The 24,607-nt window shown below is 60.4% G+C and overlaps 1 protein-coding gene across 27 annotated transcripts in view; it reads right to left on the bottom strand.

Annotated features, from left to right (window-relative positions):
* Positions 1 to 3,060: 3,060 nt before the first annotated feature.
* The window catches only part of ABLIM2 (actin binding LIM protein family member 2), a 137,775-nt gene continuing 116,228 nt past the window's right edge, over positions 3,061 to 24,607 (bottom strand). For 21 of the 27 annotated variants that reach the window (XM_047798188.1, XM_047798168.1, XM_047798161.1 and 18 more), the window contains 5 exons: positions 20,832 to 20,893; positions 15,561 to 15,615; positions 14,239 to 14,246; positions 13,958 to 14,038; positions 3,061 to 4,756 (listed from right to left, as the gene is read on the bottom strand). In XM_047798188.1, the coding sequence (XP_047654144.1) occupies positions 4,643 to 4,756; positions 13,958 to 14,038; positions 14,239 to 14,246; positions 15,561 to 15,615; positions 20,832 to 20,893 (320 nt within the window). In that variant the 3' untranslated portion in view covers positions 3,061 to 4,642. The remainder of the gene's footprint in view (positions 4,757 to 13,957; positions 14,039 to 14,238; positions 14,247 to 15,560; positions 15,616 to 20,831; positions 20,894 to 24,607) is intronic. The other 6 variants (XM_047798170.1, XM_047798178.1, XM_047798187.1 and 3 more) reach the window with 1 other exon arrangement.

The raw sequence follows: 24,607 nt of genomic DNA, 5'->3' as shown, positions 1-24,607 counted from the left end.
CTCCCGGCTGACTCACGCTCTCCCCGACTGAATTCTGGTTGGATGGGCCATCTCTACACAGAGGGAAGCCTCTAGGGCTGGGGTGGAGGGAGGGATGCCGCATGGGGTCACTCTGCAGGGGGCTCAGGGGCCATCCTTGGCCTGATCACCTGTGCTGGGGGCAGTGGGCCCTGGGCAGGACACAGTGGCTTGTGGGTAAAGTGCCTTAGGAGGGACGCTGAACAGGGCAAAGCCTCGGAGGGACTGGGTCCATGTGGTGCCAGTGGGCAGATGGGCGCTGATGAGTGAGAGTGTCTCGCCCGCAGAGGATGGTAAACAGGGCAGCTAGGAGCCTCCGGACGGCTTATCTGGAAGGCATGGGATTGGGGGTGGGGGGACAAGAGGGCCTGGGGGAGCCTGGGCTGGGCGGCTGGGAGTCCCATTAGCAGGGGTCCTCGCCCCTCTCCACACACAGGTGCCAGGCTTCCCAGACCCCTTGGAAAGTGGCAGGATCATGTGACGAACTCTGACCAATGGGCTCAACTAGAGGTGACACACGTCGCTTCTGAACCAAACCCTTGGATGTGCTGTGTGATTTGCCAAGCTCTCTTCCTCCTCTCACTCAAAGCCTAGATTATGAAGCTCTGGGATGAAGGCACAGCTACCCCGAGGAGGGTCCCGAAAGGAGGCCTGATGGCCGATACCTCCCTGCCCCATCGGTTCCAGGGCTCCTGACAAAGGCCCAGACCAGGGCTGATTTGGGAAGGCTGGTGGCACTGTCAGACACTAAGGCTGGCGTGGGGATTGGGCTCGGTCTTGGCTTGGATCTTGGGGTGGGCAACTCCTTAGCACCTGGGACACATGAGGTTCAGGTGGGAGACGTGAGCTCTGGGGGACAGGGGCTACCCCAGCAAGCCTCCGGCCCCCAGGACAGTGCCAGGCACAGATGGGGACCCAGCAGATGCTCTAAATGACCCGACACACTGGCCATCAAATGGACACACCACCAGACAGAAGGACTGGTCCCGAGCCTCCTGTGGGAGCCAGTCTGTCCAGTGGGGCAGCAGAGGTTTCTAATCTCCTAGGTCCACACTGTCTAATCAGCAGCTGCCAGTCACATGTGGCTACTCAACGTCGATTAAAACTTAAAACCTAATTCCCTAGTTATACCTGTCTCATTTCAAATGCTGGCGGCTGTCGTATTGGACAGTGTGGGCAGAGAACGCTTTGCGGAAAGTTCTATCGGTTGGTGCTCCAGAAGCACCAATGCCTTGAGAAACGTTGGGCTCCTGTCCCACCACCAAATAGTCCAAGGACGTTCTGGGTCACAGAGAGTTGTCATAAAACTGTCAGCCCTCCTGGCGGGGGGAGAGTCTATAAAGGGATAGAGAAGGATGCGCAGACGCGTGGGCAGGTGTGATGAGCTCGGGGCGTTGATGGGGAATTTCCAAGCGTCAGCAGAGCGGCTCGTCGGATGCGGGAACCTCTGGGCTGAATGAAGAGGGGAGAGAGGGGCCCCCCTTGGGAAGAAGCAATGTGCCCCCCCACACCTGGAAGGGAGGGGAACACATGTGAAAGCTCAGGGCTGGTGCCTGGCTGTGGGGCAGAGGCCAACCCCATGTAGAGCAGGGAGGGGAGAGTGGGGGCTGCGGCAGGTGCTGTTGGGAGGTGGCATGACCAGGGTGACAGGGGCAAAGCATCACTCTGGCTGTTGAGTGGGAGATGACCTGTCTGCAGGTGAGGGGGCACAAAGGCTGACAGGGAAGCTGCTGTGAGGGCCCAGGTGAGAGGTGAGGTGGATGGAGCATGGTCGGCGCACCCACGTGTCCAGCGGGCCAGGGCCAGGCCAGGTGCGCCCTGTGCCCCAGAGTCATTGATAACGGTGCCACCTCCCACTCCGAGAACATTTTCTGAACCGGGCATTTCCGTGACAGTGTCTGCTCAGACGGGGAGATGAAGAGAGATGCTTCCGGGTGGAAGGTCCTTGCGGCTCAAGGGAGACGTGCTGGCTTCTGCTCCCATAACGGGGCACGCAGTTGTGCCATTTATTGAGATGGGGCAGACTGTGTACATGCGGACAGGTTTTGGGGGGCGCGGAATCCAAGATTCAAGAGTCGTTAATGTCACTGGAATAAGATTAGACGTAAGTCCGTAAGTGCTGTGGACAGAATTCCGTGTCCCCCACATTCAGAGGTTGCAGCCCTCCTCCCCAGTGCGATGGGCAGGAGGGGCCCTCGGGGTGATTAGGTCATGAGGGTGGGGCCCTCCCAATGGATTAGTGTCCTCATCACAGGCTGAGCTGGAGGAGGGAGGACTTCCCTGGGCTGTGTGAGGACACAGTGAGCACACCTGTAAGGCAGGAAGCAGGTTCTCGCCAGCACCTGATGGGGCCAGCACCTTGATCTTGGACTTCTGACTCAGAACTAAGAGAAATACATGTCTGGTGTTCAAGCCCCGGTCTACGGTATTTTGTGATCTCAGCCTAAATGGACGAAGAAAGATTATGAAACATTTCATCCTAGGAAGGCACCTGCTGACCGTGAGCAGACCTGTCCTCCCGGGAGGGAGCCTTCCTCCTCTTCCCTTCCTGAGCCAGGGGCCCCGGCCATAACCCAGAAGCTGTCTCCAGCTGTGTGCCTGGTCCTGCTGTTCCCTCGGCCAAAACACCCTTCCCTTCACTGGCCTCCAGGAATAGGTCCTCATCTGTCAACACGGGGCTGGGCAACGGCTTCTCAGAAAGCCTTCCGAGGCCGCTGGGGGCATGTGGGGCTCCTCCAGAGGGTTGGGCTTCCTGTCTCTGTCTGCCAGTTTGCCTCCCCAGCCTGAAGGGGACAGGCAGCAGCATCTCATCAGCACCTGGTGCCTGGCCGAGGGCTCCGGAGCAAGCCGAGGGCCACACGCTTCGGGGCTGCCTTTGAGATGGCTGTCCTGGTGCCACCACGGGTCCCCCCACAGCCCGTTCCCACTCTGTGCACGCTTCCAGGGCCACCACTTTCGGCAGACACCCTCCCAGCATGGCCCACAGGTGGGGGCTGTGGCTAGAACGGACGCGTGTTTGTAAGAAGTGGCTTTTCACTTTCATGAGTTATCATACAGCATCCTTTATTCTTCCAGGCTCCCCTGGTCCAACACAATGCTCACTAGTGAGAAAACGGGGGTTTCTGGAGGCGCAGGCTCCGGTGGCCGGGTGGAGGCCACGTGCCAGGTGCCCCAGAACCCTCCATGGCCAAGCCGGGCGCACAGCGGGACTGGGAGGGGGACGGGGCCAGAAGAAGCTGAGTGACGCTGACTCACAGATGGAACATCCAGGGCACACGGGAAGATGAGGCGTCACAAAGACGGGGGACAGACTCTGGGGGCACCTTCGCCACGTTTCACAGGCCTCTCGGCACACTGCCCACTCTGCGCCAGGCACGGGCTGACCCGCACCTGGTCACACACAGGGCCCTCGGCTGCCTCGGCAGGTCTGGGCAGCATCCCTCACCCCCCGTCTCCGGGTGTGAGTCTCAGGACAAAACACCCCTCCCTAGAAGTGCATTTTACGGGGGTGGGGGACACCACTGGCCACGTCACAGGAGGACACACTAAAAGCTGCGTCGCGTGTTAGGCTGGGCACGTGGAAATCCTTTGTCCCAGGGCTTTGGCCGTCTGGGGACGAGGTTTCCTCCCCGAGGCTTGGAAAAGCACGGCGAGAACAGCAGTGGTGGCTTTACTGCACCCGTCATCACGAATTTACAAACAGCGTTGTGTGTGTGTGTTTGCGGGGGGTCCTTGCCTTTCGGGGTACCCGTGCGACAGGTCAGAGAGCCAAAAAGCACAAAGAATACCGACCAGGGGGCCTGTGCATCAGGAACACACCCCAAAGGGAATCTGCACAGACACGAACTGGGCGGGGGCGGGGCCGAGTAAGGCTGGAGGCGGTTCCCTTCAGCGGGACCATAAAATTAAACTCTTTATATATGGCATCTTCATGTTTAAGTAGGCTATACTTTTTAATAAAATAAAAACTTTTGTGTGACTTTAAAGATATCATTTAGGCATCTAAGGGGTGATTTGGAAGAAAAACGCAGTGCACAGAGGGCCCCGCCAGAAGGTGCCCTGTTAGACTGAAGTTCCTCCCTAAACACAGGCTGCAGAAATCTAGCGCCCACACTTCTTGCAGCCCTGCGTGCCCGCCGCGCTCCCCCTGCCCCGGGGACCTGTGTGCCAGGCGGTGCCTCCCTGGGCTGAGCGGGAGAGGGGGGCCGCGAATGCCGGAAGCCCACCCCACCCCGTGACCCTGTCGTGGACAAGCCCCTTCAAATCTCCAGTGGTGTCACCTCTGTGCCCCCAGCACGGAGGCAGGACAGCGGGCTGTGGCTATCTCAGCGTGCCTTCGTCTCTGGGACAGCGCTTAGCAGCATCCCCCTGACGCCAAGCAGCAGCGGGAAAGGGGCAGTGCAAAGCCAGACGTCTGGGCCCTAAACTACAGGCAGGGGCAGGGCTGGCAGAAACGGGGCTGCACCTGCTGTGGGACTCCTCCCGCCCCAGCCCCCCGCCAGGCCCTTCCCAGGCGCCCCTGCCCGCCCTCTGCCCGTCGCAGACACAGAGAAGCCAGAGGCAGGTGCAGCAGGAGGGGTCTGGTGCTTCCCGCAGGGGAGCCCGCGGCCAGGCGCCGGCGGCGTCAAAACAGCAGGGCTTTCTTCTTGAGGTCGTTCCTCTTCCAGAGCGCCAGGCGGTCAAACTCTTCCATGCTCATCCCAAACACTTCCTGGAACTCCCCCGGCGACAAGTGTCTCTTCAGATGACAAGGAAAACCAGAGGGGGGCAGTCAGCCACGTTGCAAAGCGCCCCCAGAGGTGGGGTCTGCAGGGAGGGAGGTGTGCCCCCCGCCCCAGCCGGTGCTCCTGGGCCCTCGGGGTCCCCATCCCTCCCCTTTGCAGCGGACAGAACCGAGCCCAGAGCAGAGGTTTAGGCTGCAGCCACAGCCTGCGGAAGTTCCCGGGCCGAGATTCACGCCCGAGCCATGGCAGCCACCCGAGCCGCAGCAGTGACCCCACATCCTTCACCTGCTGAGCCACCAGGGAACTCCAACGCACGTCTCTTTTCTTTGCCCTTTTGTCTTTTAGGGCCGCACTCACAGCATATGGAGGTTCCCAGGCTAGGGGTCGAATCAGAGCTGGAGCCTCCAGCCCAGCACAGTGGGTGAAGGACCCGGTGTGGCCGCAGCTTATGTGGTCACAGCGGTTGGCCCACGTGGCGGTGCCTCTGCTGAGCTTCTGGAAGGAAGCGTCTGAGCGGCCGGACTGGCTTCCACTGCCACGTGGGCCAACCGCTCCTCTCCAGGGGGTCCCAAGGGATCACAAACAGGGACTCAGGTGCCCGGACCCCGTGCTCACAAGAGCGCAGCTGCAACGGCCAAGGGCGGCCTCAGCCCACCTGCCCATCGGGGGACAAGTGGACAAACGAGGTCAACTCACACGCGGACTCTGAGGCCGAGCGGCTCTGACCGTCACTGTCACAGACACGACGGGGACACGTCAGGCTCCGCAAAAGGCCACCTCGCCGGTGAGCCCACTTACACGAAACCTCCAGGCCGGGCTGAGCCACAGGGACCAAAACGAGATTAGCAGTGGGGGCGGGAAGAGGCCCCGGGAACTGCTGTTTAAGGGGCGTGGGGTTTCCTTCTGGGGGTACGAGGTTCTGGAATCAGAGACACACACACTCACACACAGAGACACACTCAGATGCACATACTCACACAGACACACAGACACTTCAGATACACACTCACACCCACTCACAGACACACTCACACAGACACCCACTCACACACTCAGATACACACACTCACAAGACACACTCAGATACTTAGACATCCAGAGACACTTGTGTACTCAAACACAGATGTACACAGACACACAGAGACACACACAGAGACGCACGCACCCCACCAAGCTAGTCTTTGCCGGGCAGAGGCCGTCAGCTGCCTGCTGCCACCTCGGACCCGCACAGAGGAAGCGGAACCCGGCACCTGCCTGAAACGAATCCTTTGCCGGGTGTTCACCCGGGGTTCCTGGCGAGCTGAGGAATCCACAGCCCAGTCTGAGGGGGGGTTGGAACTGTCCTTCCAGATAGCAGCACCCCACTTCCAGGGGCCCAGTCACGACTTCCCAGTTTCTGGGACCATCAAGATGCGAAAAAGGAGGCAAACAGGAAATGGTCTCTATTGCTCTTTGACAAATGCTGACTGCACGCCCGGACCCGGACCGAGGCCCTGGGCGGGGCTGGGCACCGCCTTCTCAGCGCCGTCCTAGCCTCAGGGCCGGGCCTGAGGAGTCGGGGCCAGGGGAAGGGGCACAGGTGGCCATGGACCACAGGGAGGGTCCCAGAAGACGAGGAGCAGACAGGCGGGGCGGCACCCATCACCCCTGCCACCTGCAGTCTCCACTTTAGGCCCCTGATGTCTCTGGGGTTGCGTGTCCCCGGCTGTGACACCGGGAGGGTGAGGTCACTGCGCTTGAGGCTGAGAGGAGGAGCCAAGTGTGGTGACCGTGTGTTCCCCGCCTCCCACCAGTGCCAGGTGGACACGGGCAGGTGTCCTGTCTCCGGGCTCCCCTTTGTGACAGGAAGGGCCTGCGGGGGGCGGTGGGGACCACCTGGCCCAAATCCTGCCGCACACAGGAGCCCATCCCTCTACCCCATCGCCGGGAAGGCTGGTGGGATGTGGCTGAGCACGGCTGACCCCAAAGGCCAGAGCCAGTTTTCCGACTGGCTCTGACCCCGCTGGCTCCTAAAGGCTCCCGGAGGGAGGGCGGCCTTCTGGCAGGTAGCGGCCAAGGCCAAGGCCGAGCTCCCCCCTGAGCTGGCAGGAAGGAAGCCCGGGGCGTGGTGCCTTGGCCGAGGGACATTCCGGGAAGGCCTGGCTCCTCGAGCGCCCCTGGGGAGGAGGCCATTTCTGCAGCACAGCAGGGGTCCCACCTGCTTCGCCGGGGGTCTGCCTATGTGTCACCCTCCAGGACAGTGTCGTGAAAAGACCTCGGGCTTAGAAGCCAGACACACAGGAATCCCATGTGGCTCCAGCCCTATCCACCGTGCTGACATGACCTCAGTTGTTATGTCTGTAAAATGGGAAGAAGCCTGTCCTCCAGGAAGCCTGTCCTGACTGCCTGGGTCACCCCACCTCCCAGACCCTCAAGCCTCCTCTCTGTGGTGCAAACGCTCACACCGCAGCCAGCTGCAAGCTTCCAACAGAGGCAGTGCTGCAAAGAGGCCCAGGGGCTCAGGTTACGGCATTCCTTGCACAGAGACGTGGTGCACGGGCGCCGCCTCGACGGCGCAGGGAACTAAAGTGTAAGAGAGGATTGGGGCCGGGGGCGGGGGGGTCCAGGATTCATTACCTTTGCTCGAAAGATAACTTATGAAATCGTACGTTTACATAATTTGTTTTCCAGGAATGACCGGGTTTAACAAGCAGCATGTAAAATTTTAAAAAATGCAACGGCATGGAGTCCCCGTCGTGGTGCAGCAGAAACGAATCTCACTAGGAACCATGAGGTTGTGGGTTCGATCCCTGGCCTCACTTGGCAGGTCAGGGATCTGGCGCTGCCTTGAGCTGTGGTGTAGGTCGCAGATGTGGCTTGGATCTGGCGTTGCTGTGGCTATGGCGTAGGCCAGTGGCTATAGCTCCAATTAGACCCCTAGCCTGGGAACCTCCATATGCTGCAGGTGCCGCCCTAAAAAGAAAAAAAAGACAAAAAACCAAAACAAAACCACAAAAAAATGCAACAGTAGGAGCAGCTCCCGCAGCCACTGAGCTCCCAGCATCTGGTGCTGGGACTCAGAAATGAACCGGACCCGGCTGTCCTCATCCCCCAGAGAGCATACACTTGTCACGGAGGCGAGTCCAAAAGCTGTCGAGTCTGCTTGAGGGTCGTGGGCCCTGGAGGCCTTGGTGGCTGGCAAAGCACGAACAATGTTCCCACCAGCCACTGGGCAGTTTTCTGGGGGAGCCGATCTGTCTTAACTCTGTAACCTGGTTCCACCAGCAAAGACTCAGGACTGACTAACCTCTGCTCACAGCAAAGCTCATCAAGGAATCGGGACACAGGGCCCTGTGCTACCCCCCCGCCCCTGCCGCCCCACTCTCACCCCAGGAGGGTGGTGGAGAGCGTGCCAGGCACTCGTGCCCAGAGGGCACAGACAGGGCCACACACAGGGACATCTCTGTGTCACACAGCCTGCCAGCGGCACATTCGAACCCGGACTTCTGGCTGGGGGTCCAGGGCTCTTCCTGAGACGCTGTCACCTGCCCCTTGACCACTGTGCCTCAGGTAGGGCTCCCCTCCCCTTGCTAGAAAGGCCCGTCGAGGCCCGTCTACCCTCAAGCCGGGCCATTCGTGCTGTCCCTTTGGGGAAGAAATCCTCAGCGTCCTCTGGGTCACGGACCCTTGAAAATGCCGAGGAAGTGACCCATCTTGGCAGAAACAGGCACATGCAGGCATACTAGTGTCCAGGGTCCTGAGGTGCCGTGGACGCCTGAGGCTTCCGGGGGGGCCCTGCTTTGGAATCTGAACCCCACAATTCTCCTGCACGGATGGGGCCCCATGGCCAGGCTGGGAAGGGATTTGATGGCGTTGCTGCTCTCGTTGCCCACCCTGAGGTTCTCGTACTCGTCTTGGGGCCTTGGGACACCCAGGCTCAGTGAGGGCCCGTGCCTGCCCACCAGCATGCCGCCTCGTCGCCAGGCCGGGGGGCTCCAGAGCCCTCACTTCCCACCTCCCAGCTTCGTGCAGCCTGTGTTGCATCTGCTCCAGCCGGGGGCGGGCACCCTGGCCCAGGCCCCACCCTGCTGGGACTGGCTGGCTTCCACACCCCTGCAGGGCACTCCCAGTGCCCCCACCTCATCAAGTTCAGATGCCGCACCCAGCACAGGCGAGGCGAGGGGCCCAGGCTCTGATGTGTGGGGTGACCTGCTGCCAGGTGGCCTGGAGGCCCTGCGTCCCCATGTCCTTGCCCACCACTTCCACCCCCGCTCTGCTTCATGGTGGGCATCTATGGGGTCTGGGACATGCCAGGCTCTTGGCCCCCCAGAGCCTGCAAAGCTCTTCTCCCACTTCACACAGTAGCTCTGCCTTGTTCGACGGGTTCCAGCTCAAATGCCCCTTCCTCCAGGGGGCCCTCCTGGATGGCACTAGCCAAACAGGCCCCGGGCCATGTGTGTCCCTCGGTACTGGCTCTCAGCGCCACTAAGGCAGGATGGGCATGTCTGTCGTCGCCACCCAGGGGCATCCGTGCTATTTGCATCCTTGAAACTAAGCCCTCACCCTCCCGGTCACGCTGCCTCGAAGCTCTCTCCCTCCTCGCCCCTGAATGGCACAGGCCTGCCCTACTCCGCACTGGGCCTGGCCTCCTTGCCTCCTGTGTGGCCTCCGCTGGGAGGCCCTAGAGTCCGCAGGCGCATCTCTGGGCCATGCCCAGGGGGCTGGGAGCCACAGGTCTCCATCAATCAGATTCTCATCAGACCGGTCGGAGGAGTCTAAACAAAGGAGGTATTCTTTAAGGGCCGCCGGGCCCTTATTTTTCAGCCACATTCCGGAAAGTGGGCTTTTCCTTCTTGACCAAACTCAGGTGTGCATTTAGCCTCAGGGTCTGGCCGAGAAGCCTCTGGAAACCCCCGACTCCACTGCCAGGAGCCCTCCCCTCCTGCGGGCGGCCCTTTGGCCTGCCTAACCCTAACCTCGGGAGACTTGCCTGGACGGGGCCTCCAGGCCTTGGGTAAAGGGTCCTTTCACGCCTGCCGGCCCCCGCCTCTCCCTCTCTGCACGTGCTGGCCTGGCCAGGCCCTGGTGCTGGGCTGCTGGTCCCTGGGATGGTATTCTGCCCATGCCACGGCTACAGTCAGCCCTTTCGGGACAAGGACCGACCATACCGGGGGCGGGGGGCTCACCCACTCCGACGGAGCAGACGCAGAGAAGTCTCAGAGAATGAGACATTCCGCCTCAAGGTGTCGGCTCCTGCCTGTGCATCCAGCCCACTGGCCTGGCCTGTGGGTTTCACACTCGCCAGCCCCACAGGCACAGGAGCCAATTCCTTAAACTTTCTTTTTTTGGTCTTTTCTAGGGCCGCACCCGCAGCATATGGAGTTCCCCAGGCTCGGAGTCTAATCGCAGCTGTAGCCGCGGGCCTACACCACGGCCACGGCAATGCAGGATCCGAGCCGCATCTACGACCTACACCATAGCTCATGGCAACAGTGGATCCTTAACCCATTGAGCAAGGCCAGGGATCGAACCCACAACCTCATGGTTCCTAGTCGGGTTCGTTAGCCACTGAGCCATGACAGGAACTCTGGGTTCCTTAAACTTCTAAATCCCTGTCTCTGTTCGTCCGTCTGCTGCTTTGTCTCCCACTGGGTCTGTTCGTGCCGAGGGCCCAGGCCCAAGTGCTTCCCTGTCTGAGCAGCAGAGTGTGCGCTGGGAGGTTGGGGCGTGGCAGGGGGCTCGGAAATCCATTTTCAGTCCTGTAACTCATCCAAGAAGCACAGTGCAGTGGCTCTGAGTGACATCTGAGCCAGGACCCCCGAGCGCCCCCCACAAGCCAGGGAACGTCTGGGAACGCCCGCCACCCCCACGCCGAGGCCTCCCCTGGAGCTACTGCCCCGAGTTGGGAAACCCAGCAGGCTTGGGATGTCAGCAAGTGCTTGGGAAATAAGCCGATTCTGATGAATTCTCAAACGTCAAACTGAGTCCCAGTGTCCAGCAGCAGGGAGGGACCTTCCGCTGGTGGCCAAGCCTGCGGCCCACCCTGCCTCTGTTCACACACGGCCACCTCACTTTTCCATCAAGCTCTTAGCCATCATTGCTTGGCCACCCCATGGCACCCTGCCCCCGTGGGAACCTCTTCCTAACCCATGCGTGCCTACGCGGTTCTCTCTCAGGATGGTAAAGTGGGGACATTGGGGACAAAATAATTGAAACCATGCGCACATCACAGCTGCCTGAGGCTGGCTCACGGCAGGGGCCATGACTACTTTTGAACAACCGAATAAGCTCACAATCCGCCCAGGGGGAGGGGCCCCACGTAAACTGGCCCCAGATAGGTCTCCAGCAGGGCCTGACCTTTGCTCTGCCCACTGGCATCCCGCGAGTCCCCTGACGGCCCTCCTTCCAGGAGACAGGGCCTCCAGAGTGGTGCCAGACCGTCACACCCCTTCCCAACTCTGCAAGTCACCCACCTTTCCTGAGCACCTACTATGTGCTAGCGGCTGTCTACGTGGTGCCTCTTATTTGCCCGGCTGCACATCCTCTACCCCCTGTCCACGCCTCGTTGGCCAGTGTCCATCATCAGTGAAATCTGGGCTCGTCCTGCTGCAACGAGGGACCACCTCTTAGCCACTACCCCGTCCTGACGCCCCAGAGTCACGCCACGCCTGTCCCTGCCCCTCCCCGCGAAGCGCTTCCCATCACCCGCAGGCTGTTTAGAAGGGGATCCACGTGACGCGGCGAGGAAAACGCTCACAGGACACGCAGCATAAAAACGCAGCTGTCAAACGCAGGAGCGGGGCGAGCCTCTTAACCAAAAGCGGATTCCGCTCTCTCAGGGCATCTGAGCACAGAGAGGTTTCGGGCAGCCTGTCCGCCGCGGAGCTCACAGGAGCTGGGACTCGGTGGGGGAATTCCATGCGATGTTTACGTGCTTCTTGGTATTTTTCTGGACTTTTCCAAGAGTTAGGAATTGTTTTGATATTAAAAATAAAGCTGAAATAAAAACATCGGTGCCCCTTCCTGTGCTCCTGGGACACAGATGGTCCTGCGCCTGTGCTGGCTCACATCCCAGCCCCCAGCCCCGGAGGGTGTGGGACATGCCAATCTGCAGTAACACGTCCAAGCCGCCTCCTGGCCCAGCGGAGGTCGGGAAGGGACTGACCACACGGGGATGCACCCTCTTTGTGTTCCTGGAGCTCTGAGGGATTCAACCCACTGCCTCGGTGTCTGAGGGTTCTTTCAAAAGCAAACACGTACTGTATTAACCACTTGATATCTTGCCCCTTCGCTGGGTATCGTAGCAGAATAAAGGGGGGGAGTCGATTGACGTCACCCCAGTTCCAAGAGGGAAGCAGTAAGTCCCACTGGGCTGGTGTCCCCGAGGTGGGCTGGTGTCCCCGGGGCCGCCCGGAGCTCAGCCCTGGAGGAGGGGTCTGGAGCCCTCAGGGCGCCCACGCTGAAGAAACAAACTTGCACAACAAGTGGGAACCCTCCAGGCAGGGGCTGACAGCCCCCCAGCGGAAAGCGGAAAGAGCCCTGGGTTCAGGGAGTGCGACATGACTGTGACTGCAAGTCAACAGCGGCTCCCCTTCAGCAGAAGCCAGAGGGTGTCCTCTGCAGAGACGGCAGGATGGTCTGAGGTCCAGAGACGAGCTGCCCAGGATCCGTCTTCCCGCCCCTGTGGCAGGCACCCCCGAAGCTCGGTTCGGGGCCTGCTCTCTTGGTTTCTCCACGTGCGGCCCCCGCGACTCCCAGCCCAGCTTCAGTGGCCCTCACTGCCGACCCCCCCAGCCCCCGGGACTGCAAGCTGTTGTCCTCACGTGTCAGAACATTTTAGTCGCCCTTTCTCTTCTACGGGGTGAGGTCCAAATATCCCACTAAGCGGCAGCCTCCTGAGCAAAGGCCCTGGGGTCCCTCGGCGCTGTGGTCCTTGCCAGCAGGATGCCTCACAACCCCTGCGCATTCCAAGCCTTGGCAGGGTGATGGCGCTGCCTTATCCTGGCACCCGCTGGCTTACTGAGCTCTGCCCTCCCCCCTCCTTGGTGCCCCCTTTCGCATTGGCCCCTTGCTGCCAGAGTCGGCACAGCAGCCCTCCCTTGTCACTAGGTCCCAGGCCCCAGAGCCCCTCTAGGAGCCCCCCTGGGTCTCCTCCCTCCAAACTTTGAGCCTGCAGAGGGAGGTGAAAGTCTGCCCATCACACAGAGGGAGTGGTTGAGAGAGCAGGAAAGACTCTGGATGTGGAGATGTGACGAAGCCCCCTGACCCCCCAAAGGGACCCATCCAGCAACTCCCTTCTGCTTAAACGCCTCAGGGTCAGGCTCCCATCCCTGCAACAGAAAGCCTCGAAACGGACACGCCTCCCCCAGAGCTGGGGCCACACCAGTGCCCTGTGCCCAGGGCAAGGGCTTCTCGGGGGCACGGCCGCCCACCCAGAGACACCAATATCCTCACCTCAGAGGGTGGAGGTCAGGAGAGCATCCGTCTGGCCCCTCCGCGTGGCAACTCCGGACTCAGATCCCGCTTCTGCCCGGCAGCCCTCCTGCGCCCTCGGACACGGCTGCTGCCTCTGGGCCACACCCTCGCCCCACCACTCCCTCCTGGCAGCCACCTGGGCCTCCGCCACACAGGCGGGCTGGCAGGTGTGGCACTGGCTGCATGCACACTCTGCCCCCAGACGCCCCCCCGCCCCCCAGTGAAGCCTCAGGAGGTGACCCAGCATTGGCCGCTGATGACTGCGTGACAGGGCTTGAGGGCAAAGGGAAATGAGCGTGCCAGGCAGTTGGCACCGAGGCTCACGGCAGCACCCCGTCAGCAGCCGTCGCCCCCACGCCCTCTGGGCCCTCAGCCTGCGGGTGTCTGGAACTACGCTTCCTCCCAGAGCTCAGTCTCAAGGTCCAGGAGATGCAGTCACATGCGGATGCACGAGCTGTGCCCACGTTCTCAGCATCAGCACCCAGGAAACGGGCGAACACGACCCAGCTGAGCACCGGTACGAAGCCTCCCCGCCCCAAGGCGCAAGTGGCTGTGCCCCTCTTTGCAGAGCCGCCTCTGAGGGGCGCCTTTCAAACACCACGTTCTCCAGACTTTGCCACAACTCGGGTCCTTGACTCCCCGCCCGACCCGTGCCCTGCACCGTCCCCACGGGGGCATCAGGGGCGATAAGCGTCGACCGTGTGCCTGCGGCATCCCAGAGACCCCCGGCAGAAGCGACCCCCACCCGGGGGCCCTCTCACCTCCAGTCTGGTCCGGTCCACGTCCTTGGGCAGCTTCACGCGGATCCGGTTTGTTACGATGAGGGCGTCATAAGGATAGATCTGCGGGGAGAAGGCGCGGTTCACCCCGGGAGGCGGGCCTGTGCTGGGACCACAGAGCCCGAGGCCCACGGAGAGGGACCTACTTGCGTCTGCATCGGACACACACATTTCACAGGCAAAGCACAACAAAAGGAACTTTTAACCTGGGCAGGTGCGGCGTGGCGGCGAGAGGTCCGCAGGGGAGCGGGCGATCCTCTTACCTTGTACTCTGTGAGAGAAAGTGGAGACCAAGGGGCCTGGTTAGAACGCGCAGGAACGCATCCCCACGCCGGACCCCCCCCCCCGCCCCCGCCCCCGCGGTCGGCCGGGCCACACGGCCTCCTGTCCCCGCAGCGACACGCATCCTCGGAGCTGCAGGGGAGCGGGCTCTGAGGGTCTCCTGGCGGGAAGCCAGGAGCGGGAGGCCAGACTGGGAGCCGGGCGTGGCGCGGTGTTCTCGGCGGGGGTGCTGTCCCCCTGCTGGTCCAGGGCGCCCGAGAAAGCGGCCTGCCTCAGGTTCCCCGCCCCCCGTGGAGAATGACAGCCTCGCTGGGGCCCAGCCCCCGGCCTCCTAGAGTTTTGCCTTCTTAACCCTCAGCTCCTCCTTCAAAACACAGATATCCGTACGCTAGCTTTTTAAAAGCTTTTCCTCTCCTCGACTGAAAGTGGCTTGTTAAAAAGTAAAATGGTACCCAGCCAGGAGGCCCCTGTGAGCTCGCAGAAGCCACAGCGCGGCATCTCTGGATCCCGGCCGCAAGCCTGCTTTGGGGAGGAGACCCTGAGGTTGGGCCGTGGGCGGGGGGGGGCGGGCGGGCATGCAGAGCCCTGGCCGCACCAGCTCTGAGCCTGGGGACCTGGAGCCCCCCTGGAGGGAGCAGACTGCGACCTCCCACGTCCCGAGCGAACCTGCCTGGGCTTCTATCACCCTCCAGTGACAACCGAGAGAGCACTGCGGGACCCCAGTGGCTCAGGGTTGGCAGGACCCTTGATGGGGCAGCTGCCACGTGCCCCAGGTCACTCCAGTAACACCAGCCGCCCTGTGGGCTCTCCTGCCAGCGTGAAGCCCAGGAGGCCATGGGGCCCGCAGGGCTGGGGCAGGATCTGACCAGCTTCAGACCCAGGGGGTGGGGGTGGGGGCTTTCCACAGTGTTTCTACCTCCCTCGCTGCCACATAATCTAACAGTGGGTGCTGGGCGGGCCTCGGCCCTGGCACAGGCTGGTTGTTCAAATGCGGATCTCTCCCAGGAATCCCGAGGGAGGAGTTAAGTCATGACGAGTTGGTTGTGCTCAAGGATGGGGGGCACCCAGGGTAGGAAAAGGGGGGCACCTGAGGGAGGGGAGGGGGCCTCCCAAGAGAGGTAGGATGGAGGGGACCGAGGCTGCACTGGAAGAGGCGGGGACAGGGGCACCCCAGGACCCCCACACCAAGGTGCTTGGCGCCTTCGGCCAGCAGCCCTGGTGGGGGGCGGTCCTTTCAGAATGCGACTTGTGGAGACGTGCCCTGACCCCAGCCAGAGACCCACAGGGTCCCCGCCTCCTGTACCTCGCGTCCCCCAGCTGGCATCCGAGTCTGCTCCACAAGGGGCCAGATTGGCATTCTGGAAGAGAAAGAGAGAGGGCGGCAGGGGCAGGTTGCAGGGGGCAGGCATTCGCCACGCCACCGGGGTCCTGGCAGCCTGGGGTGGGGGACAGGAACCCACAGTGCCTGCGAAGGCCGGGCTCGGGAAGGGGCGTGGGGATGCCCGCACCCGCAGTGCTGAGCCTCTCCTGACCCCTCCAGGCCTTCGCTGCCCCTGCCTGTCCCGGCAGCTCCTGCTGCTGGAAGACAGCCCCCAGGCACCTGCAGGTGGCCTGGGCCTGGCAGGCAGCTTACTAGGTCCGGGCTCTGGCAGAGCGCTGAGGCTGTGCCGAGGGGCCTCTGCTCCCTCCAGCTGCGCTGTCCCCACTGCTCAGGGGGCTGGTGTCTGAAAATTCCACGCGGGCCCCGCGGGCGTGTCACGAGCACTGCGGGCAGCCTGGCTGTGACAGATGAGGACACGCGGGGTGCCACCTGTCTGAGAGCCTCCCTCATCTGTCCCTGGCAGCAGCAGCCAACGTTGCCATTTTAGTGCATCTCGACCGTTCATGTCGGGAATTCTCTCCGCTTCTGCCCACCCGAAAAAGCCATCCTGCCAACCTCGACGGAGGCTCCGGGCCCCGGGCGGCAGGTGCCGAGGGCCAGCAGGTCCCTCTCCTGTCCAGTGTCCAGCTCTGCACCTGGCGTTTGCACCTCTTCATTCTCGCCATCACCAGGCCCTTTGGTCAGGGCATCCCGGGTCTCACCCCCGTCCCAGCGCTGGGACCCTGAACCTGGAAACTTCCCTCAGTGATTCCCTTTGGGGGTTTTCAAGAGCAGTTTCGGAGACCTTTCCCCAGGCCACTGACAAGTACCCTCCCACCCCACCCCATGCACCTATCTGATCAGGAAACCTGAATAAAGCTAGCAAGACAAACCTGCCATCCATCCCCTTCAGGTCTCCCTGCTGGCTGGTCCACGACATGAAAGGGAAATGCCGCCCCCTAGTGCCCACTGCCCCGCATCACAGGGTGTCAAAACTCCAGGGCCACCACCAGCTGGAAATCCGCTTCCTAGCAGCAGAACCAGCTCCCTGCGGTGGGCCAGGGTCTGAGAGGAGATGGAAGTGTCCTCACCCCGGGAGAGAGGGTGGGCGGGGCATCTTCTCGGTGGGGGAGGAGCGAATCAGTCTAGCACAGGGAAAGAGCGGTCTACTCCCGGTCTTCTAAGTCCCAAGTGGGGGGGAATCTCCAAGACCTCTTTGGGGCACAGGACCCTCGGGTCACTGCCTCAGTGCCTGGGCTGGCAGGAGAGCCCAGTGGCCAGGGGAACCCCACAAAGGCAGCACCAGCAGGTCCATCCCTGGCTGATCCCCCCACAGCTCTCAGCAGAGACCAGAGAATTTAAAAACCCGCGTTATTCACCGCTCCTGTTTGCTTGGTGTTATGTGTCACTGCTCTGCAGGCACATTCACGAATCTTCGCCGCAACCTCAGGAGATGGGCTAACGTTATTATCACAATTTTATGTCTGAGGCTCAGAGAGGTGAAGCAACATGCCCAAGATCACACAGCTAACATATGGAACCGTAAAACTTTTAACCCACGTGTTTTATGTTTCAAAAAAAAATCACCACTGGCTATTGATCTTTTCTCCCTAAAGCTCCGGCTGCAGTGTGCCGTTTCTCTCGGTAGCTACGGATGCGGGAGTAAGAACGGGCAGAGGCTTGTTTTTATAACTATTCATTTGGGAAGAACGCTACAGAACTCACGAGATCTCACAACCATCACGGAGTTGGTCCTCACACTGGCCTTACGAGGTAAAGATAACTGCTTTTAAAGATGAGCAAATAGAAACCCAGGGAACTCAGGCAAGCTTGCCCAAGCAAACAACACACACTCAGTAAGTGGCAGGGCTGGGATTTGAACTCAGGGTTGGAATGTCAGATCTTTAAAATTTGTTAAGGTTTTCTCCGCAGTGACATACATGAACGTTTTTATTAGTGTTTTAAGGACATGTGAAAACCTGATTTAAAAGACACAAATTTTTTCATACACCTATGAGATTCAGCTGGCTGCCTGCGCTATTAAATTGCTCTCTATACTTTTTTTTTTTTTTGGTCTTTTTTAGAGCCGTACCTGTGGCATATGGAAGTTCCTAGGAACTCCCAGTTAGGGGTCTAATCAGAGCTACAGCTGCTGGCCTACACCACAGCCACAGTCACATTTGATCCAAGCAGCATCTGTGACCTACACCACAGCTCACGGCAATGCCAGATCCTAACCCACGGAGCACGGCCAAGGACTGAACCGGAAACCTCATGGTTCCCAGTCAGATTCGTTTCTGCTGTGCCACGACGGGAACGCCTATATTTTTTTTCCTCCACTAGAGCCGTGTGTGATTTCAAGAGTCACATGCAAATTGCAATATGCCACATTGGCATTTTATCAAAGTCCCTGGCGTTGCCACGCTGCTTGGTACATTTAAACTTACGAATGCCATAAGTGCTTTGTAGCTTATGTCATCATGAACCAGGGTGATTCTACTAATGCACTTTAGCTTCTACTCTATCTGCTACTAATGTTGCCACTTGCACTTTTCTTCTGCTGGTGAATTTGGTGTCTTTCCTATCCTTCGACTTCTATTAATCTTTGAGTATATCTTACGATGATAAACACAGTGTCCTTTTAAAAAATAATCTGACAGCCTTTGCCATCTAGTAGGACAGCTCAGCCTGTTTTTAAATAGCATCCAGGTTTTTCAAAAGGGGGCTCCTTTCAGGGGCTACCCCATGGGTCTGTCAGTGACCAGCTCAGATGGCAGGTGTCAGGATCAGCGCTGTCTCACCCGCAGGAAAGCTTTTAGCAGGTGGCTCTCTCCATATTTACTCTACAGAGAGGTGTGAATACCTACCAAGTGTCAGGCTCTGGGGCAGCCTCGTCACAAGGACATCTTAACAAGCTTTGGCACATATGGTGCCGGCCCCTTGTGACAGATCCTTCCCAAAACAGGAACCAGGCACATCTCTGCCTCCCCTGATCTGCTAATATCCTTCCATTTGACAGTGAGAACCTCACAACTGGTCACACCGCCTCTGCGTCCTGGCCACCAGGAGGCTTACAGCTTCCAGGTCTTTCCATGCAGTGTTCTCTGTTGTTTTCTGATACAAGTTCCTCCTTCTTTCTCCTCCTCTCCTTCTCTGGGATTTGGGATATGTGGGCTTTTGGTCACACAGCATCTGGGCTTTCACCTCTTTTACTCTAGGTCACATAGCATCCTTCTGGAAGTAAGAACAAGCCACGGAAGAACGCCCTCTGATAGGGCTGAGCTCTAAAAGACGGGTCAGCAATTATCTGGCCTGCCGGCTGAGAAGCAGGCATGTAATTAAATGAGAGTCTTTGAAAGAGTGAAGTAAAAATAGGAGCGCGCACTAGTGGGGGGACAAGAGTCCCAAAGAAAAGGCAACAATAGTTTTCACCAATCTCCCAGACAGTCTGATGCGGAAAGAGAACAAAAGACCCTCGTGTGAGGATGAGTTTCACTGTTTTCAACACCCCAAGATATGCAGAGGCCTCCTGACCCCCGCTGCCCACCCTGAGGGCTAACAGGAGAAAGCCCCAGAGGGTCTAGCTCCCCACTCCGTAAAGAGAGGGGTCTGCTCCCCGCTCCAGGAGACGATGGAGACGGGGTCCCCGCCAGTGTGTCTGGCCCAGCCGCTCCCAGTGCCTCTGGGGAGGCGGGTCTGGAGGCCGTGCCTTTCCTGCAGGTGCTGGGAGCCATCGACCCTCCTCCTTCCCGCGCAGGGACGGAGAAGGGGTCCCCCTGGGGGACGCACAGCCCAGCCGCCCGCAATGTGAGCTGGAAGTGCTGACGCGCATCCTGTCAACTGCCCCCCCCCTTTGACAGGACCCCCCGGGCCTGGCTTGGGGGGCTGAGTGCCTTCGCGTGGACACGGTCCAGCCTGTGACCTCGGCGCTCGCGGCCCCCGAGTCAGAGGAGAGCTGTGCCGGGCGAGCAGAGCACACTCTGCCGGGTCCCCTCTGCCCCCAGGACCTTCACGCTGAGCCCGAGGATCACGTCCCCGGAGCCCGGTGTGGTGGGGGCTGTGGTCGTGGGTCCAGCTTCCTCCCGGCCCTGCTTTCCGAGGAGAAAGCCTTCGAACGACGGAGAGGCGCAAGCTGCGTGCCCGTACCGCCCGGCCCATTCCGAGCCCACGGGGTGGAGGGGTGAGTGGTTAGTGGGGGGCCCCGGGGGTTCAGTGCAAACCACGCAGGGGTGCCTGGGCCCGGGACAGACAGCAGCAGGTCCCACAGAGCCCGAGGGTGGCCAAGAAAGGCCCGGGGGTGCCCTCGGCTTCCGGGATGCTGTCCCTGTTCTCAGATGAGCCCTGGGCCGGGTGGGGGACCCCTGGACTTGAGGTCTGCCTGAGGGGTCGCTGACGCCCCCCTTGCCCGCTCATTGCCGAGACCACCTCAGGGCAGGACCCGGGGGCTGACATTTGTGGGGCTTCTCTTGGGGGAGAGTTTTGCCCCCGTCTGGGAACCAACTTCCTCTGCCCACGGTGAGGCTGCCTCAGTGGTGACAAGTCCCCTGGGGCTGAGTGTGTGCCTGGGTGTGTGCGTGTGAGTGTGTGTGTGCTGGGGGAGGCAGGTGCCCTCACGCCTGCCACACCAGCAGGGCCCTCCTGGGACCTGGTGAAGCTGTAGGAAGAGGGACAGGCATGGGGGCCCAGCTGCGGGGACAGGTCCCCGGGTTCAGAGAGCTGGTGAGGCCAAAGCAGCCTGGGGCTGGGGGCGGGCCGGGAACGCAGCCCCCGTGTGTGGCTCCGGGCAGGGTCACAGGACAGCAGCAGCGGTGATGCCGGGGGGCCGTAGTACCCGCGAGGCGAGGAGCGAGGGTGCCCCAGGGACCAAGTGGGTCCTGGGCCCACACTGCTCATGAAACCCTCCAGCCTTCACGGTCCTTGTCAGGCTCTAGGCCACAGGAGAAGCACGGTCGGGGGGGCCTTAAACGGGGTCTGATCCCTCTGGGTGGCACCACCGCCCCTGCCCCCCACACTCAGGTCTCCCTGGGACTGAGGGCAGGGGTCGGGGAGGAGGGCTGTTGCAGGGTGGTGTTCTGGCCCTGGGGGAGCAGCAGGCAGAGGCGGGTGGGAGGGTGAGCGAGCAAGCGGGGTCCCCTCCTCCCGGCTGCGTGGTCACTCTCAGTGACGGCAGAGTGCTCGGGTGGGGAGGGCGTGCGGGGCGGGGCAGGTACCTACCCGGTGGTCCAAGCCATTCTTGCCAGGTCCTGGGACAGGGTCAGACCTGGAATAGGGGAGGCCTGAAACAGACACAGCACAGCTCTGTCACGCACGCAGCCCTGCTCGGCCAGGCTGGGCAGGGGACACACAGGAGGGCCCTGGAGGTCACCCCGGCCTCATTGGAGACCGCTGTCCCCAGGGCACTGCCTGAGGACAAAGCCAGGAAGGGAGTGACATCCCAGAGCCCGCCCATGACACCAGGAGCCCAGCCTGGTCCGGAAAGCACCTGTATTCTCTGGCAGCCTTGGGTCTCAGCATCGCCTGTCACCAGGAGGGCTGGGGGCTGGGCCACCCTGTGCCAGAGGCGCCAATGGAGGCCCAGCGCCACCAGAGGTGGTCTGGAGACTCTTTTTTCAAAACGATTGCACTGCCTGCCGTTGGGAGATTTCAAACTAAAATCCTAATTTCTAGCTTCTTCCAAGATAAAAAGGGCCCTGGATTCCCGTGGGAACGCCCCACCCGGTCTCTCTCCAGGGCGCACATGCTTGGCCGGGGAAGACAAGTGGCAGAGCCTGGCCCCCTGGAGGGGCAGGGACCCTCCTCGCGGGGAAGCACTGTGAGGAGTCCTGTCCTGGCTGGTGAACTGTCTGTCCTTCCATGGCCTGTGGGTCTGTAAAGAGCAAGCCCCCATCTGCTGCACCTGGGGGCCCCCGTCCCCAGCACCTAGAGGGGACAGCAGGTCACAGCCCTCTGTGTTCACGGGGCCACGTGTGTCTACCTGACACAGGACTGAGGACTGAGCTTCCAAAGGGGAGGTGGGCGCCGCGCACGGAGACGGCTGCCCCTTCCAGGAAGGCTCCCACTCAGCAGAGGACGCTCGCCGGTCCAGGGCCCTTCGTCTCGGGCCGGGCGTCAGAGAGGACCTCTGCAGAGGTCACATTTGGCCTCAGCTGGGGCCCTGCCTCGGGCCTTTTCTCCTCGGGTGTCCCGTGGCAAGTTCCAGACACATGGGTCAGGAAAGGCCTTGACAATGCCGAGTCAGGGACCTCACGCTTGGTGTCGCAGAGGAAATCTGCATGGACTCCGACGCACAGACGCGGCGGAGCTGGAGGGAGAGGCGTGGGAGAGGTGCTTGGGGCCAGGCCTGCAGGGCGTCCGTGACGCCTCCTGGGGCCCTGGGCTCCTCCAGATAAGCGACCAGCCAGCTCTTCCCATTTCACGGAAGGAGAGCTAAGGCCCAGGGACACGGAGGGACCTGCCCAAGGCCCCCTGGCCCTGAGACGCAAGAGGAGGCCTCGTGACTTTTAGTCCTGGGAGCCTCCAGGACGTCTGCTTCCCGATTTACAGCCAGAGCTGGGCACACATGGGCATGTGAGGTGGCTGAGACCCAGGAGCCCCTGGCTGGCCAAAGATGCTAGAGCTGTGGTTCTCAAAGAGGGGTCTCCGACCAGCGGTCCCAGCCTCACCTGGAGCCTGTTAGAAAGGCAAATTCTCAGGCTACCCAGACCCACTGACCCGGAATTCTGGGGCTGGGGTCCAGAAGTCTGTGTCTTACCAGCCCCCGGGGGCACAGGGACACACACCAAGGCCTGGAACCACTGCCTCGGGGCCCCAAGAACAGCCACCCCCCTGCCCCTCTCTAGCCTTACCTGCTCTGAACCAGCGGATCTGCCCTGGGGAGCTTTGCAAGTGGCCTGTGGTCTGGCTGCCGGCCACTGCCGGCCACACTCGCTGGTGGACCGTGCTCCCACTCAGGTCACTTCATCTTCCTGACTCAGGCACTACGGCTGCCTCAGCCCCTTCTTCCACCTGCCCCGAGCTCCCAGATCGGGTGGTGGAAGATTTTTGGCTTCTATCATCCACTTGAAGAAATTCACGAAAAGAAGGGGCGTCTGTTATCCTGGGCCCTCTTTGGAGCGACTTCGATGTTCTTTCTTGCTGATTTCCAAGCCCTGTTCTCCCCGGCTTTCTGTCTGGAGAACTTCCTGTAGCCAAGTACGTCTGCTGGCAAAGCGCCCTCTTGGATTCCCTTCGTCTGAGAGCATCCCCACCTTCCGTTCATTCCTGGAGGATGCTCCCCCATCACGAGCAAGGCTCTTTCTGCACATGGAAACCATGCCCCCTTCCTCTGGTTTCCGGGGAGAAACGGCCATCATTTGCGTTGGTGACCACCCCCATTCCACGGATTATAGTTTGGGCTGCTTTCGGGACTAATTTTTCTGTCTTTCCTTTTTTTTTTTTTTTGGTCTCTTTTGGGCCACGCCTGCAGCATATGGAGGTTTCCAGGCTAGGGGTCGAATGAGAGCTGTAGCCGCCAGCCTACACCACAGCCACAGCAATGCAGGATCCGAGCCATGTCTACGACCCACACCACAGCAACACCGGACTGTTGAACCCACTGAGCGAGGCCAAGGATCGAACTTGTGTCCTCATGGATACTAGTGGGGTTCATTAACTCCCTGTATTAATTTTTAATCAGTCAGATTATGGTGGTTTTGGTGTGGATTACTTGGGGTTTACCCTACTTGGGGTTCACTCAGTTTCTTGAGCCCAATTTGTCTTTTGCCAAATTTAGCAAGTTTCCAGTCGTTATTCCTTTGAATATTCTGCAGACCCATCCTCTTCCTTCTGGGACGCCAATGATTCACGTGTGGGCCCATGGGGGCTCTGAGGCTCTGCTCATTTCTTTTCCTGGTTTCTCTCTGCTGTCCAGTCTGGATAATTTCTGCTGTTCTGTCTTCAAGCTCACTCTCTCCTCGGACACAGTCTGCTCGCCTGTTACTGATCTCATCCAGTGAATCCAAACGTTGTCCTGGTTATACGACTTTCCAGTTCCATGATTCCCAACCGATTCTTTTTTTTTTTTTAATAACTTGCATTTCTTTTGTGTGATCTTCTCTTTTTCAATAGCTTCAAGAGTATTTGTAACTGTTTGTTGAAGCAATTTTGTGAAGCCGCCCTTAAAAGGTCTTCTCAGATCATTCCAACATCTGGCTCTTCTCCGGGTGAGGAGGTGTTGTCTTTTCTCATTCAAATGGTGATTCTCATGGTTCTTGGTGCGAGGAGTGATTTTCTACTGTATCCTGGACAACTGGGTATCATGCTGGGAGGTATGGGTCCCGGCTGAGTCTTCCACGTCCGCAGGCTGTCACCCCGGTCCGGCGGCCTCCAGCCTGCCCTCTGCCAAGCTGCCTGCCCATGTTTAAATGTGCAAAACGGCCGCCTCACGTCCTGCTCACAGCCCTGCGGTGCCGACCTGGTCACCGGCGGGCGTCGAAGGAACTCCTAGCATCGCACACAGACCAGCTGGTTTCAGGCCACCCTGTCCTCCCCCCATGGCTGCCTGTCCCCAAACTGCCACCTTGTTCGTGTTTTGAGCCTTTGTCCACACTGTGTGCCACTTAGACTCCCCCCCCCAGGACCTCCCCGACTGGTAATGGCAACTGCCCTCCTGCTGCCCTTCCTGCCCCGAAGAGCGCTGCTGAAACCTCGGTTGGATGATGCCAGGGCTCTGCTGGGAACCCTTAGGGTCCATCCTCCAGGGGAGGCCAGGCCCAGCCCTCCCTAGGCCAACAAAGACCTGGGGGAGCCAACAAGTCCCAGTCACCCCCTCCCCCCGCCGGCCCAGCTGCCCTGCTTCCACTTGGTGAGGTGGGCCCTCCCCAAACGCCTGTCCCGACAAGCCTGCAGCCCTTCACCCTCGCCAGACGGCATCTTCTCCTCAGAGCCCATGGCGGTGCCCGCCTCCCTCACTGCACACACCACGTGCCTTCCTTTGGATGCTGTCCTTCTCT

The sequence above is a fragment of the Phacochoerus africanus genome, chromosome 10 (assembly GCF_016906955.1).
Source record: "Phacochoerus africanus isolate WHEZ1 chromosome 10, ROS_Pafr_v1, whole genome shotgun sequence".
Taxonomy (NCBI): Eukaryota; Metazoa; Chordata; class Mammalia; order Artiodactyla; family Suidae; genus Phacochoerus; species Phacochoerus africanus.
This window is presented reverse-complemented; position numbering and strand designations above follow the sequence as displayed.